At 42.9% G+C, this 12,538-nt stretch overlaps 1 protein-coding gene across 1 annotated transcript in view; it reads left to right on the forward strand.

Annotated features, from left to right (window-relative positions):
• Positions 1-8,148: 8,148 nt before the first annotated feature.
• The window catches only part of LOC120715426, a 7,469-nt gene continuing 3,079 nt past the window's right edge, over positions 8,149-12,538 (forward strand). The window contains exons 1-7 of the mRNA XM_040002434.1: positions 8,149-8,491; positions 8,946-9,443; positions 9,523-9,585; positions 9,675-10,238; positions 10,740-10,817; positions 10,962-11,116; positions 12,440-12,516. Coding sequence (XP_039858368.1) covers positions 8,371-8,491; positions 8,946-9,443; positions 9,523-9,585; positions 9,675-10,238; positions 10,740-10,817; positions 10,962-11,116; positions 12,440-12,516 — 1,556 coding nt within the window. The 5' untranslated portion in view covers positions 8,149-8,370. The remainder of the gene's footprint in view (positions 8,492-8,945; positions 9,444-9,522; positions 9,586-9,674; positions 10,239-10,739; positions 10,818-10,961; positions 11,117-12,439; positions 12,517-12,538) is intronic.

Here is a 12,538-nt window from a genome sequence, read left to right on the forward strand (position 1 = left end):
CAGAGGCTTTCCTACAGCGCTCAGACCTTTCACCACTCCCGGCCCCGGCACTGCGTGGGCATTCACTATGTGGGACCAGGAGGAAATCTGGTACAAACCACCTGGAGAAAAGACAGAAGATCACAGCGTTCAAATACTTTGGATATAAACAACATGATTTTTAAGTTATCCTGAATTTACACGACAAAAAGAAAGTGTGAAATCGTCTCACCATCATACTGACGCTTGACTGTGTTCCCGATGTCAGCAAACTTGCGATCTTCAAAGATGAGGAAGTTGTGTTTCTCTGCTAAGGCTTGCATGTTCTGAATGAAGGCTGATGTGTAGTCCTGTAACACATATGGAAAAAACCATCAGCTTGTTTGTTACATGTACAGACTCAAGGTTTGAGTTGACCTGCCATCTTCAGAAGTTTTCTGATGGCTCTGCGGTGGCTGGATGCATCAGCAGGGATGATGAGACAGAGTACCGGGCTGTGGTCGACTCCTTTGTCACATGGTGTGAGCAGAATCATCTGCAGCTCAACGTGGCAAAGACCAAGGAACTGATCGTGGACTTCAGGAAGACCAGGAAACACTTGACCCCTGTTTCAATCCAGGGGGTCAGTGTTGACATTGTGGATTACTATAAATACCTTGGAGTACACATTGACAATGAACTGGACTGGGCTAAAAACACCACAGCACTTCACAGGAAGGGCCAGAGCCGTCTCTATTTTTTGAGGCGACTGAGGTCCTTCAACATATGCTGGAAAATGCTGAGGATTTTCTATGAGTCTGTTGTGGCCAGTGCGATCCTCTATGCTGTTGCATGCTGGGGGAGCAGGCTGAGGGTCGCAGATGCCAACAGACTCAATTAACTCAACTACACATGTTTCTTTTCCAGCTATTTATTTATGAGTGACTTATGTATGTATGTATATATATGTATATATTGTACTATTCTTAGTTAGTGTATTGTCTGTCTTGTCTTAATGTTGGTTTATAATGGAGCACTGTAACAAAAAATAATTTCCCCCAGGGATCAATAAAGTATTCTGATTCTGATCCTGCTGTACCTCCAGGATGTCTACATGGGTCTTCAGCATGCAGATCTTTGGACCGAGCGACTCGGCCAGCTGCAGCAGCTCCTCGCTGTTGGTTACATCAGCAGACACACAAAGGTTGGACTGCTTCTCCTCCATAATCTTCAGCAGCTTTGATGCTAGAAGGTAAATGTCTGCAGATAAAAGAAGGAACAAATGAAGAAGGAACAGAAAATGAGAAACCAAAGAAAACACCACCAGTCTCTGTTTGAACTTTAAATAATTAAATTAGGACAGATGGTTTGAAAGAGGAGTGAAAGAAGCATCTATGTCCACTGTGAGCGACCATCTTTGAACAGAGGCGGGGGTTTACGACACCAACTGTCTGCCATCTATAATCCAGTTTTGAGATCCCTTCCCAGACGCCTTAACGCCCACTCACATCCTGGGCCATCTGACCTCAGGAATTCGCATGATAAGGTGGGGCCAGGTTTCACAATGAACTCACCCGAAACTCTGGCTGATTGGGACCCACACCCAGTTTCACACCTTGGCTCAGGCGATTAGAGGATCATCAGGGGGTCCTTTTGTCCCTCTGTGGGGGGTCACTCCCACTAGGTTTATATCTGGGACTCCACCATTTGACCTTAGAACTGAAGAAGCTTCTTGGATGAGAGGTGAAACGTCTTCAAGTAACTTAAAGAAGTCCAGACGCTTTTCTTTACAAGCTCCTTTGGCTACGATGAGCTGGATGACTGAGAACCTTCACAGACTTTAAATAATTAAAGTTTTAAAACTACATACTTGCTAACTTGGCTCTTTCTGAATAACTAAGCTGCTTCTTACTGGCAGGAGAGTCGCTGCCATTCTTGGGGCTGAGAGAGAGTGAAGGTGACAGAGTTACTGTACTGATTTTTTGTTCCTGGATTGTGAAGCAACACAAATAAACACATGAGCCCCACTGAGGGAAAAACTCTGTAAAGTTGTACCTGAAAGTGTTGCTGTCCCGGATGAACTTGTGGACACTCTGGGCGGTTTGGGCGTCGATGCGTTCGGCTGCCTGCAGCACACGGAGCAGCTGAGACATGGAGATGATGGGATGGAGCTTGATTCCCTTTGAAGCCAACATCTCCACACCACCTTGCTCTCTGTCCATTAGGACCACTGCATCCGTCACCGTGAATAAAAACATGTCAGAGGTCATTCTTGTGTGCTGCTGCTCTTGCTGACATCAGTGCAGCGTAACGATCGTATCTTTGCTGTAACGTTAGATTCTGGACCTTCTTTGCAGAGCCCTTCAGCCGTCTCCAGGCTGCTGGTGCCGCTGGTCACCGTGTCCTCAATGATCAGGCACGTGTCCCCCTGACGCAACGACCACCAGCTGTTTGGTTCCTGAAGCAGGGTTACAGAAGGCAAATTACGAGTCCATACTGAAGAACAACCTTCCACTTATTCTCAAACTGGGAAATATTAAACAATAATATCACAGACACAGTTAACTATCTGACTGCACTGGATACCTGTGGGTACAGCCTGAAGCATCAGGCTTTTCAAACATGTGGACTATAAGTCTGTTAGCCTTTTGAAAATCAGTTGAGGGCGGCTCACCATAGTCTTTGGCCTCCTTCTGCCTGATGACCAGGGGCAGCTCATGCCGTGAGCAGGTCACTGTGGCCAAAGGCAAGGCTGTGTAAGGAACCCCACACACAGAGTGGAACTGCAGCCCCTCTTCTTGCACTCGCTCGTAGATGAGACTCGCCACCTGGAAGAAAAAAATATATATAAAGGAGACGAAGAGAAAAATGAGCACAGTTTAGAGTGATGTGCTGCAGATGATGAACTTTTAATAAAATGTTCATTAAAAAGCTGATACATTTAGATGATCAGCTGTTTAAGGCTGGATAGTTTGAACTGCTCATCCTTATCTTATCCTGAGTGACCTGAAGAGGAGCTGCAGAAAGCTGCTGATTCATATAAGCATCATTGAGGCTTGAGCGAGTGATTAGCTGCTGACAGGTCCAGTCTGATCTGTTTGAACTGCCTCACGCTGTGTGAAAGGAGGAGTTCCCTGAAACTCAACCATTAAGTCTGCTAAATTACTGTAAAACAAACCGCGAGTATTAATGTTACACAGGAGCTGACGAGTGCCTACACAGACACATTTGCCTTCACAAAGTGCATCCAGCAGACGTTTCCTGTGTCCGGTATCGCTTTCAGCTGTTCTGAAGTCAGTATGCTGTGCAACCGTGAAGGCAGCACGTGGTTACCTGGTGCGTGAGCGCGGGGTGGGACACGAGCACCCTCAGGTGGATATAAATGGGTGCCAGCAGGCCGCTCTTCAGCTTGTATTCTCCGAACTTCACTCCATTCATGTCGTGGAGCTTCAGGATTAAACTGTCAGTGGAAGCGCTACCAGGAACCCTTGCGCCAAATGTTTCAGAATAAAAGCGTCAATGTATGTTTTGAGAGCATTTAATGTTTACAGATAAAACGTCGCGTAGGTCAGTGAGCATGTGTGATGAAGCCTGGTAGAAAGAGTCGTTGTTTGTGAAAGTTAAAATAACCTGATGGCAGACATGTTTCATTAACACCTCAACATAAAGAAGTGCTGAGGGGTGTTGGCAATGAATGTGAGCCAGAGATCAGTGGATGAAACCATCAGAAGCTCATGTTCTGCAAAAAGAGAATACGTTTTGTATTCTACTGGTTACACTTTTATTTTTCTTGATAAGAACTGATTTATGCTGAGGTACATCCTTATACTATTCAATGTGGAACAACAATATAACTCACTGATTTTCCATGTTGTTGTTGTAAACAACAGGAGGAGATTCATTGTCTGTGTTTTTGCCATGAGCGGCTGAGTCTTTGTGTGAATGCATGTATGCATCTTTTCAAGGAGCGTCAACAGCAGAGGGCCTCCTTCTTTGTTTTTCGGACCTTATTGTCTCTATTTTCTCTCCTCTGCCTCAGGCCAACAGCCAGGTGTTGAAAATACCTGCAGTTAACAGAGACGTGCGACTCTTGAGACGGCATTTCAGATAGAAACACTGCTGAGCCTGAAGTGTTTCTGTCTACAATCACCAGATTTCACAAGATACAAACACAGAAAGCTGTGTGTGCATCAATAAGAAGGCGTTACACAAAATAATAAATCTTCACCTTTATCATTTACAGCTTACAGACTAAACTATAACTCTTTAAGTAACGGTGCACTCACTTCGTGGAACGCACTAAATTACTTTTATTTTCTTGTGGGCTAAACATAACCTAAGGTTTCTAACCAAGGTCCTAACACGATTTACAGTCCACAAGTAGAAGTCTGTGTAACTGTGTAAACAGTACACAATACAAGTAATGCAAGTAAACACTGACAGTAGGGCTGTACCACAGTTATGTCTAGTTGTAGAATGCAGCTTCCATATTTAACAAAGCCCCAATATTTCTTCTTATACTTCTTATAATATTTCTTCAGAGTAAAAGATCTCTCAGCAGAATTATGCAACATTTTAGGCACACTATTGCCCCCATCAACTCAGTGAGCTGGGATTGTTTATTCTAAACATGAACTACTGTTAAAGCAACACACATGGACTACTGGAGCCCCACACAACAACATCTATACTGTCCAGTCTCTCCTGGTGGACATGGCATCACGTTATTCATGGTTACAAACAATTTTAGACTGATGTGGGCATGGCCTAGCACATACTTGCCAACATTGAGACCTCAGGTGGAAGCTGCGCCCACCTGAGGACCCGCCCTTCGCGGTCTAAGTGGGCGGGTCATACGAAAGCCGGTTTGGCCGGAAGTGAGCGACTGTGACGATCCAGCCTTCAGAATTACGTCACGAGCTCTCTCGGTGGAGTGACACTGCCGCCTGCTCCTTTTTATCTAAAATATAACCGGACACTGGCGTAAATTCTCGACCGTCTCGTTCTTCTGTTTAATCAGTTTTCTGTTTGACGTTTATTCAGCTGTGTGAAAACCCCGGAGGAACCTCCCGAGGGATTAATAAAGTTTTATTTAATCTAATAACTTTAATCTCAGCCAAACCGATTTACTCACGAACAAATAAAACACTGAAAAAGGCCAAACAATAACATGTTTAAGTTATTTAAGTAACTTTAGCGAAAGACCGCGGGAGTTTGCTGCTCTCGCCGGAGCTCAGATATTTGAAGTTTACACAGCTACATTCTCGCCTGAAAAGACGCTAAAAGTTTATTTTGCGACCCAGAAAGAGAAATAAGAGTAATATTAAAACTAAGTAGCTGTAGTAATAGTAGCCATTGTTGGAAACTGGAATTGGCTGGGCCAATCTGGGATAAGGTTTTTCAATTTTGTTGTCCAGGTGGGAAATCGGGAGATATGGGGAGAATGGTGGCTCCTGGAGAGGCACTGAAATTCGGGATTCCCACGGAAAAATCGGGAGTGTTGGCATGTATGGCCTAGCATAGCCTGTAACGTTATTATGACGGACACATTTTATGAGTGAACTTGACTTTAAGTGACTTACAGGTTTCTTTGAAAAATACTTTCTTATATCCAGGTTCTTCCTTTTTGCTGTCGTCCTCCTCGCAGCGCAGGCTTGCCGCTGCTAAAACTAAACAGAGCTCCCTGAAAGGCACAGCCAATCATATTTGTCACATGACGTAGGACTCCAGTAGAGGACGTAATTTAACTCTTTCTGCACCGCTGGGTGAATGAGACGCTGACAGATCTGGTTTTTTTCTTTCTATCGGGTTTGTTTTTCTTTACTGGAAGACATCAAATTATTGGTGAGGACATGTCCCTTCCGTCCATGCCAAATCTACGCCTTTGTTCAGCAGGAAATACTTCAACCAACAGATTTTCCTCATCATCATTTCCCCATAACCCTTTAATGACTCTTGAGTACTTTTGAGATTTAATTTACAACAAAATAACACAATAAAAAACAATAAAACTGTCAATCGTGCATAGAAATTACTTTCCTGCACCGGATTGTATTTTCACATGAACCTCTATGAGGTCAGATGTAGAAGGGTTTAGGGCTACAGTGCAAATGTAAGATTGTTTGTTTCTGGGCAGTATTAAAGACAGACAGCAGAATCAGCATTGAAAACAGCTGCAAAATGTCAGAGTGGTGGGTTTTGTGTGGGTGTTTTGTTTTACTTAACTTTGCAAATTAATAATCTAATTATTGGACTTGGACATGAGGTCAAGGACACTCTAAACCCAGGCACAATGTACATTTCAATTTCCTTTAATTTTAAATGTGTTTATATTGTCTATTCTGTAAAATAGTCAGATGTCTTATTAATGTACAGAATTCACCTGCTTGCTGCTACTGCTGCACATTTACCCAATGTATATACTATATATATATATATATATATATATATATATATATATAATGTTCTTCCTCCAACCCCCCCACACCCCCTCCCATTTTTGCACATGTCGAGGAGCGTGTCAGGTTACATTTCCCTGTGTGTTATACTTGTATAACTATGCATGTGACAAATAAAGAACCTTGAACCTTGAAGTTCTTTCTCCACTGGTGACCTGCTTTATTGTAGAGCTGTTCGCAGTAAAAGGTGAGCGGCAGCTAGTTATTTTGTTAATCCCTTGGATAACAGAGACAAAAAGGATACAGCAAATAGATGATAGTGGAAGATGGATGCAGATTGTTTTGTCTCTGTGAGGACAAATTTGAGAATCCCAGAGTTACTAAAACTGATTTAGAGCCACTTCAGTTTTCACAACAGTCAAAAACATTTTCATCATTTCTCTGCAAAAGCTGCATTTAACCAAATCAAAAACAAAACCCACAATTTCATTGTGTGTAAAGAAAAACAAAACATTAGAATGTAGAACAATGAGAGCGACGTGTTTAACAGCTCTTTCACTACTTTTAAGGAGAGGTTTACACTTTTTACTGAATTTATATTGATTTCTGCGTGTGTTGTTGCTGACTGTGTCTATATGTGTCATTTTTTCTAACTGTGAGATACTTGCTGCAGGTCTCCCTTGAAAAATGTTTTTAATCTCAGTGGGATCTTCCTGGTTAAATATAGATTTAATAAATAATAAAGAGACAGGTGATTGAAGCCTGTAAGTATTTCTGTGCGTTTCTTTAAGGCATACAGAGCTTTTGGATCGTAGCAGAAAAAGCAAAAAGTGGAATCAAAGCATGTAAACAGTTTGTTCACAGTGGCTCACAGCACAGACACGTGGACATGAAGTCGTGTCATCGAGTCAGCTTTCTTTTCTGACTCGATGCAATAAAACATTTAAATACTCGTATTCATGAATCTCGTGGTAATTTGGGGGTTTTCATGATTTCTTTGAACTTTTGCTTTTCCAGGGTGTAATTATTGCACTTCATACGTCTTCAATAAAGTATTTTCCACAGCAAACTGTGAATTGCTTGGAAATGGCAGTGTAGCCTTTCCACTTATTATGAGCCTCTACGATCTTCTTTCTGATTTCCTTTGTCTTTGGCGAGTAACAGTCGTCCCTGTCATGTGTTCGAGTGCCCTGTTCCTTGGAGTCTTTTTTATGCTGAGTGGATGTTGTTAGGAAGCCAACTGACTTAAGTTGAGGTGTGTTTTTAAAGGTGATTCATTGGGAAAATTTTTGGGAAGAAGTTTAGGAAATTGTTCCATATTTCCTGGGGGGCTAATAATTTTGGCCTCAACAGGATATTATGTGTCTGACAACTCTAAAAAATAACAGTGTAAATTGTCATGTATTAGTGGGAAATGTGTTTAAAAATGAATGATTTTCTTTTCTTCTCTGCATGAAACAGTAACGGTCGCCTTGAGGCAAATCAAAACTGGTTTAACGAGGGCCAAATGGAGCAGAAACCAAATTCACCCGAAAACAAAAAAGCAGATTTGCTTCCCTGCTGTGAGGCTGCCATATATGGAGAGTCTTCTTGCTGCGGTTTCAGCCATTACCAAGCTGCTTCTCAGATTACACTTAGTCCCGCCCCCTCAGCACACAGCTTAAGCCACTGGTGAGGCAGCTTTTCAGCATGAAGGCGTTGCTTTCAGGCTTAACTGCCTGGTTTCCTAGGGAACCGTGCAGCAGACAGGCTGGGCGGAAAGCGTTTTCCGGGTCGGTCAAACTTGGAGAGAGGAGCAGAGAGACAAAGAGGAGGTGATAGTGAGGTGGGGGAGGGAGAAGGCTCCGTGGAGAGGCAGTGGGGGGAGGCTGAGGTGCTGGCTCTACTCTCAGTGTGGGACCAGGGTGGACATCAGCACGTGGTAGAGAACAGAAGCACATTTGAGGGATTTCAGAGCGTCTGAGGAGGCTCAGTGTTGTGCGCAGCTGGAAGGAGTCTCAGCTAATTCAGAAGCATGAGACTTCAGAGCAAGAGGCCTGATGCAGGCACGTCAGTGAACTACAGCCCAGGAGTGGAAGAAAGGCCACGGGAGGAAGGTGTGGATAATCAAAGAAGAATCTACCCAGTCCAGCAAGGTAACTGTGTTCAACACCAACTGTACTAACGACGATAACAACATGACTTTGTTCACTTGGGGAAAAAACAAACTAGCATCAAAGGATAAAGCTTGCTTGTGCTACAAACTCAGACAATTACATTAACCTCCTAAGACCTGAACTCTTCCATGGCATGCATTTTTAATTTCTCTTTGATGTTTGGGCTGATTGGGACCTGTTGAATGTAAAAACAAAGAATTATCAGAATTATTTTTTCACCTGATTTTTGTTTCTAAGAAAAATGAGATCCACATATGAGGAGAAGAGTAGCAGTATAATGTCCTCGGAGGTGGATATCAGGCCCTTGTAGAGCAAAATTGAGTTTTGGTCTAAATGTGATGTCTCTATATGTGGATCCTAGGAGGTTAAAGTTTCTTTTCCTTTTTTAAATCACCATTTAGCCAAAAATGACAATGTCTTCATGTTTGCACAGGAATAAAGACTCAATTTCATTCAGCTGTTTCTGACTCTACGAATGTGGCTGAAGAGGGAATCCGCAACTGGACAGATGATGAAGTAAAAGCGCTGCTGTGCGTCTGGGCCGACCGCAACATTCAGGAACGTTTGAAAAGCACGCTGCGCAACAAATCCATATTCCAAGAGATGGCTCGGCAGATGCAAAGAAAATATGGGGTGATACGCGACTGGAGACAATGCCGTACAAAATACAAGAATTTGAAATATGACTATAAGATTGCTAAAAGTGCACACGCTGCAGGAGGCAGCAGTGCAGGAAGCCTGGGGAAGTACATGAAGTTTTTTGATGAAGTGGAAGCTATTTTACTGGACAAAGGACTGGAAAATGGGAGCATGGAGATGCAGAAGAGACTGTATGATGGTGAACTGAAAGCAGGGAGGCTACAAACGCCAGCAGGCCACACAGGGCAGATAACAGGCTCTGAGAGTGAGGTGGTCATCGACATGGATGATGGTAAGCATCACGTTTGCAAGCAGTTGTTTTAGATTCAAGACTCCATGAAAATAATTTTCTTATTTTTTCCTTATTTAAGATGACAACAGTGATGATTGCAACATGGACGGAGAAATGGAAATAAAGAGAGAGAGAAGTACAGGTATGCCAACAAAGAAAAGAAAATCTGCCACCTGTGGAGTTTAGCTGCATATGTAAGCTTTTCCTTCCATATCTGTTCTTTTATTCCAGATGCCCATCGAGCACACACAGACTTCTGCTCTGACCAAGTGGTCACGGTGTCGGACGCTGGTCGCAACTGGAGCGACCAAGAGGTGCGAGCCCTGATCCAAGTCTGGGCCGATGAGCGCATATGCAGGAAGCTGGAGAGCTCAACCAGAAAGAGGGACATCTTTGTCCAGATCTCGCGCAGGTTACTGCAGCAAGGCATCGATCGTGACTGGAAACAGTGCCACACTAAGTACAGGAACCTCAAGTATCTCTACAGGTCCCTTCAAAGGGGCAAGACTGATGAAGCTGACCCGAGATGCCTCATGAGGTTCTACGAAGAAGTGGACTCCATTATGAATCGCGTGACTAACGACTACACAGAAGAAGATTCGGACAGACTTACAATATCTGACAACTGTGATGAGAAAAATAACGTGGATGGCAATTTGGCAAACACGAGGAGAGCTGTGGAGGACAAAACCTGCACCTCTGATTCTGACTTAACCATCGAGGCATCAAACACTTATGAGTCAGAGCGGCATAAAATCAAGGAGCATCGTTTGGATCAAGAACACATGTTGATGAGTGAGCTGATCATTTAATCATCAGTATGAATTGGATGAAAAGGTTACACAATGCATTCAGTGGTCAGTTACCACGAGTAAGATAAGCAAGCAGGAACACCACGGACAGCCAAAAACAAAGGTTTTGGCTGTTTTTGTCCCTTAAAATCTTTCTCAAAATCTTATATCAACACAACACATTAGTTAGTATTTCAACTAAAACCATAAAATCTGCAGAGAAATTGTGGTTCAGTAAACTGACCCTTTAACACTGAATAGACTTGAAGGTAGAGGGAAATAAATATTATTTTCAAACTACAAACTTTCCGGTTAGTAAACAACTTGGTCCAACTTGAGCTGCAGCCACCCAGGAAGTGGTTTTAAGATACGTTTTATTTAAAATGAGTCTCGAGGTGGTCGTAAGCCAGTTTTACTTTGTTTAATACCAAGACAATTCTTAGCTTTTGCAGCAAAGAAGCATGTCTATATCTGTTTTTTAACTGCCTTAAATATATTTTTGCAGGTGCTTCTGAGAGTGAGGTCGACAAAGAGAATACTACTGCATCAAACAGAAGACTGAAGAGGAAAGCTGTGGATGAAGGTCTGAAATGTGTCTCCTTCTGAAATAATTAAATATGGATAAGAACACGGCTGTGAGCTAAAACAATGCACAACTCATGAAACCCTGTTAGGAGCTGACATGTTACACTAGTCGTACGTTAACCTTTGTCCTTCTTATTTCCAGACCCTGAACTGCACACATCACTGAAAAAGCTGAACCCTCTCGGCCCTGTTGCTGCTGACAGACTGCACACCCAGTGTAAAGAAGAGCAGGACCACATCCCCATATTAAAGATCAACTCAGTCTGTTCAGTGGCCTCCCCTGCTCCATCGCCACAGGTAACATACACTGATCTCACGTGACCATTACAAAACTGACGTATTCTCCGACATAATAAACGCTGGTGTGGGTTCTTTTAAAACTACCCCAACTACTTGATTAATCGAGTGACAGATTATTATATAATTATTTTTCAAATAAAAATGTCCCACGTTAAAATTACATTTGTAAACTTTAACATGTTTAGGTTTCAGATTGTTTCAGATTGCAAAAACAAAGATTGATTCATGCAAATATTGTAAAGCCTAAAGCTGCAGCTCTATGATGTTATGTTGGGCTGACGTTTGTTAATCAAACCTAGGAAAAGTTATGTCTTAAGTGTTATCACTCATCCATGTTAGAAAATTCCAGAGTTGGTTTTGTTCACCTGGTCACAGGATTTTTAATGGGAGAAATGTTTCACTGCTTATCCAGGTGACTCCTTCAGTATCAGCTGACCACAACCTTAACAGTGCAGTACTTGAGCAGAACAGCTGCATAACAACTGAAAGCAGCACCACTGACTAACAATGAGCCACCAATTCAGTTTCAGGATCGTCAGTATGCAAACTGGTACCACGAGTACCAATCGCATCACTGTGAGATGATGAGCAATCGTTCAGAGGTGTCATCGCCTTTTCACGTAACAGCTCCCCACTCAAACCATGATGTGCACCGTCACTGTGAGAGTTGCCACTGGCCTGTAGGTGTAAACAGACCACCGCGTCTCAGCCTGATGAGCTAGCTCTTCTGCGCTGTGCAATCTGCTAACCTGTGGTTGTCTGGTTGACTTTCTGAATTCAATGTAATTGGAAAATAAAGAAAAATACATTAAACTGCAAGCTAGTTGAAGGAAACCAGGGTTTTGGTTCATGAAGACATTTCACCTCTCATGCACGATGGATCGTTGACCTGCCCGGTTTCTATGCAGGTCGTTAAGGGTCCCATCAGTTGAGCTGACGTGTGACTCAATGCATGGGTTATGTGGGTCACATGACATGTGGTGTGATTCCTATGTGGGACAGCTTCATGAACCAAAAACAAAGTCTAGCTGCCGTCAATTTAATAACTTCAAACTAGCCTGGTCTCAACACCTGTATCTTATGTTTCATCAGAAATAAGAATGTGGCAATCATGTGACATCCTTACAGACAAGCTGCATGATAACATGTCGCTAACAACAGTGACACTTGAAAAGGCGATTTGTGTTTCCACTATTTTCTTCTTTAAAAAAGAAACAAGTGCTGCCTGCTAGGAAATCAAATCTGGCTTTTATGGGCGTAGACTAAAATGAAGCAATTCTTCTGTAAGTTCACTGGCGTGTTGTGTGATTTGTCGTTCAGGCCTGCTCAGGATCCACGAGCGCCATGGCCCCCGCCCCAGGTACTGCACGAGCCTTAATCCGCACTTTAGCGCTTCAGTTAGATGTGCATGTTTTAATT

Source organism: Simochromis diagramma, unplaced genomic scaffold (genome assembly GCF_900408965.1).
Source record: "Simochromis diagramma unplaced genomic scaffold, fSimDia1.1 OVJJ01000440.1, whole genome shotgun sequence".
In the NCBI taxonomy this organism is placed as follows: domain Eukaryota; kingdom Metazoa; phylum Chordata; class Actinopteri; order Cichliformes; family Cichlidae; genus Simochromis; species Simochromis diagramma.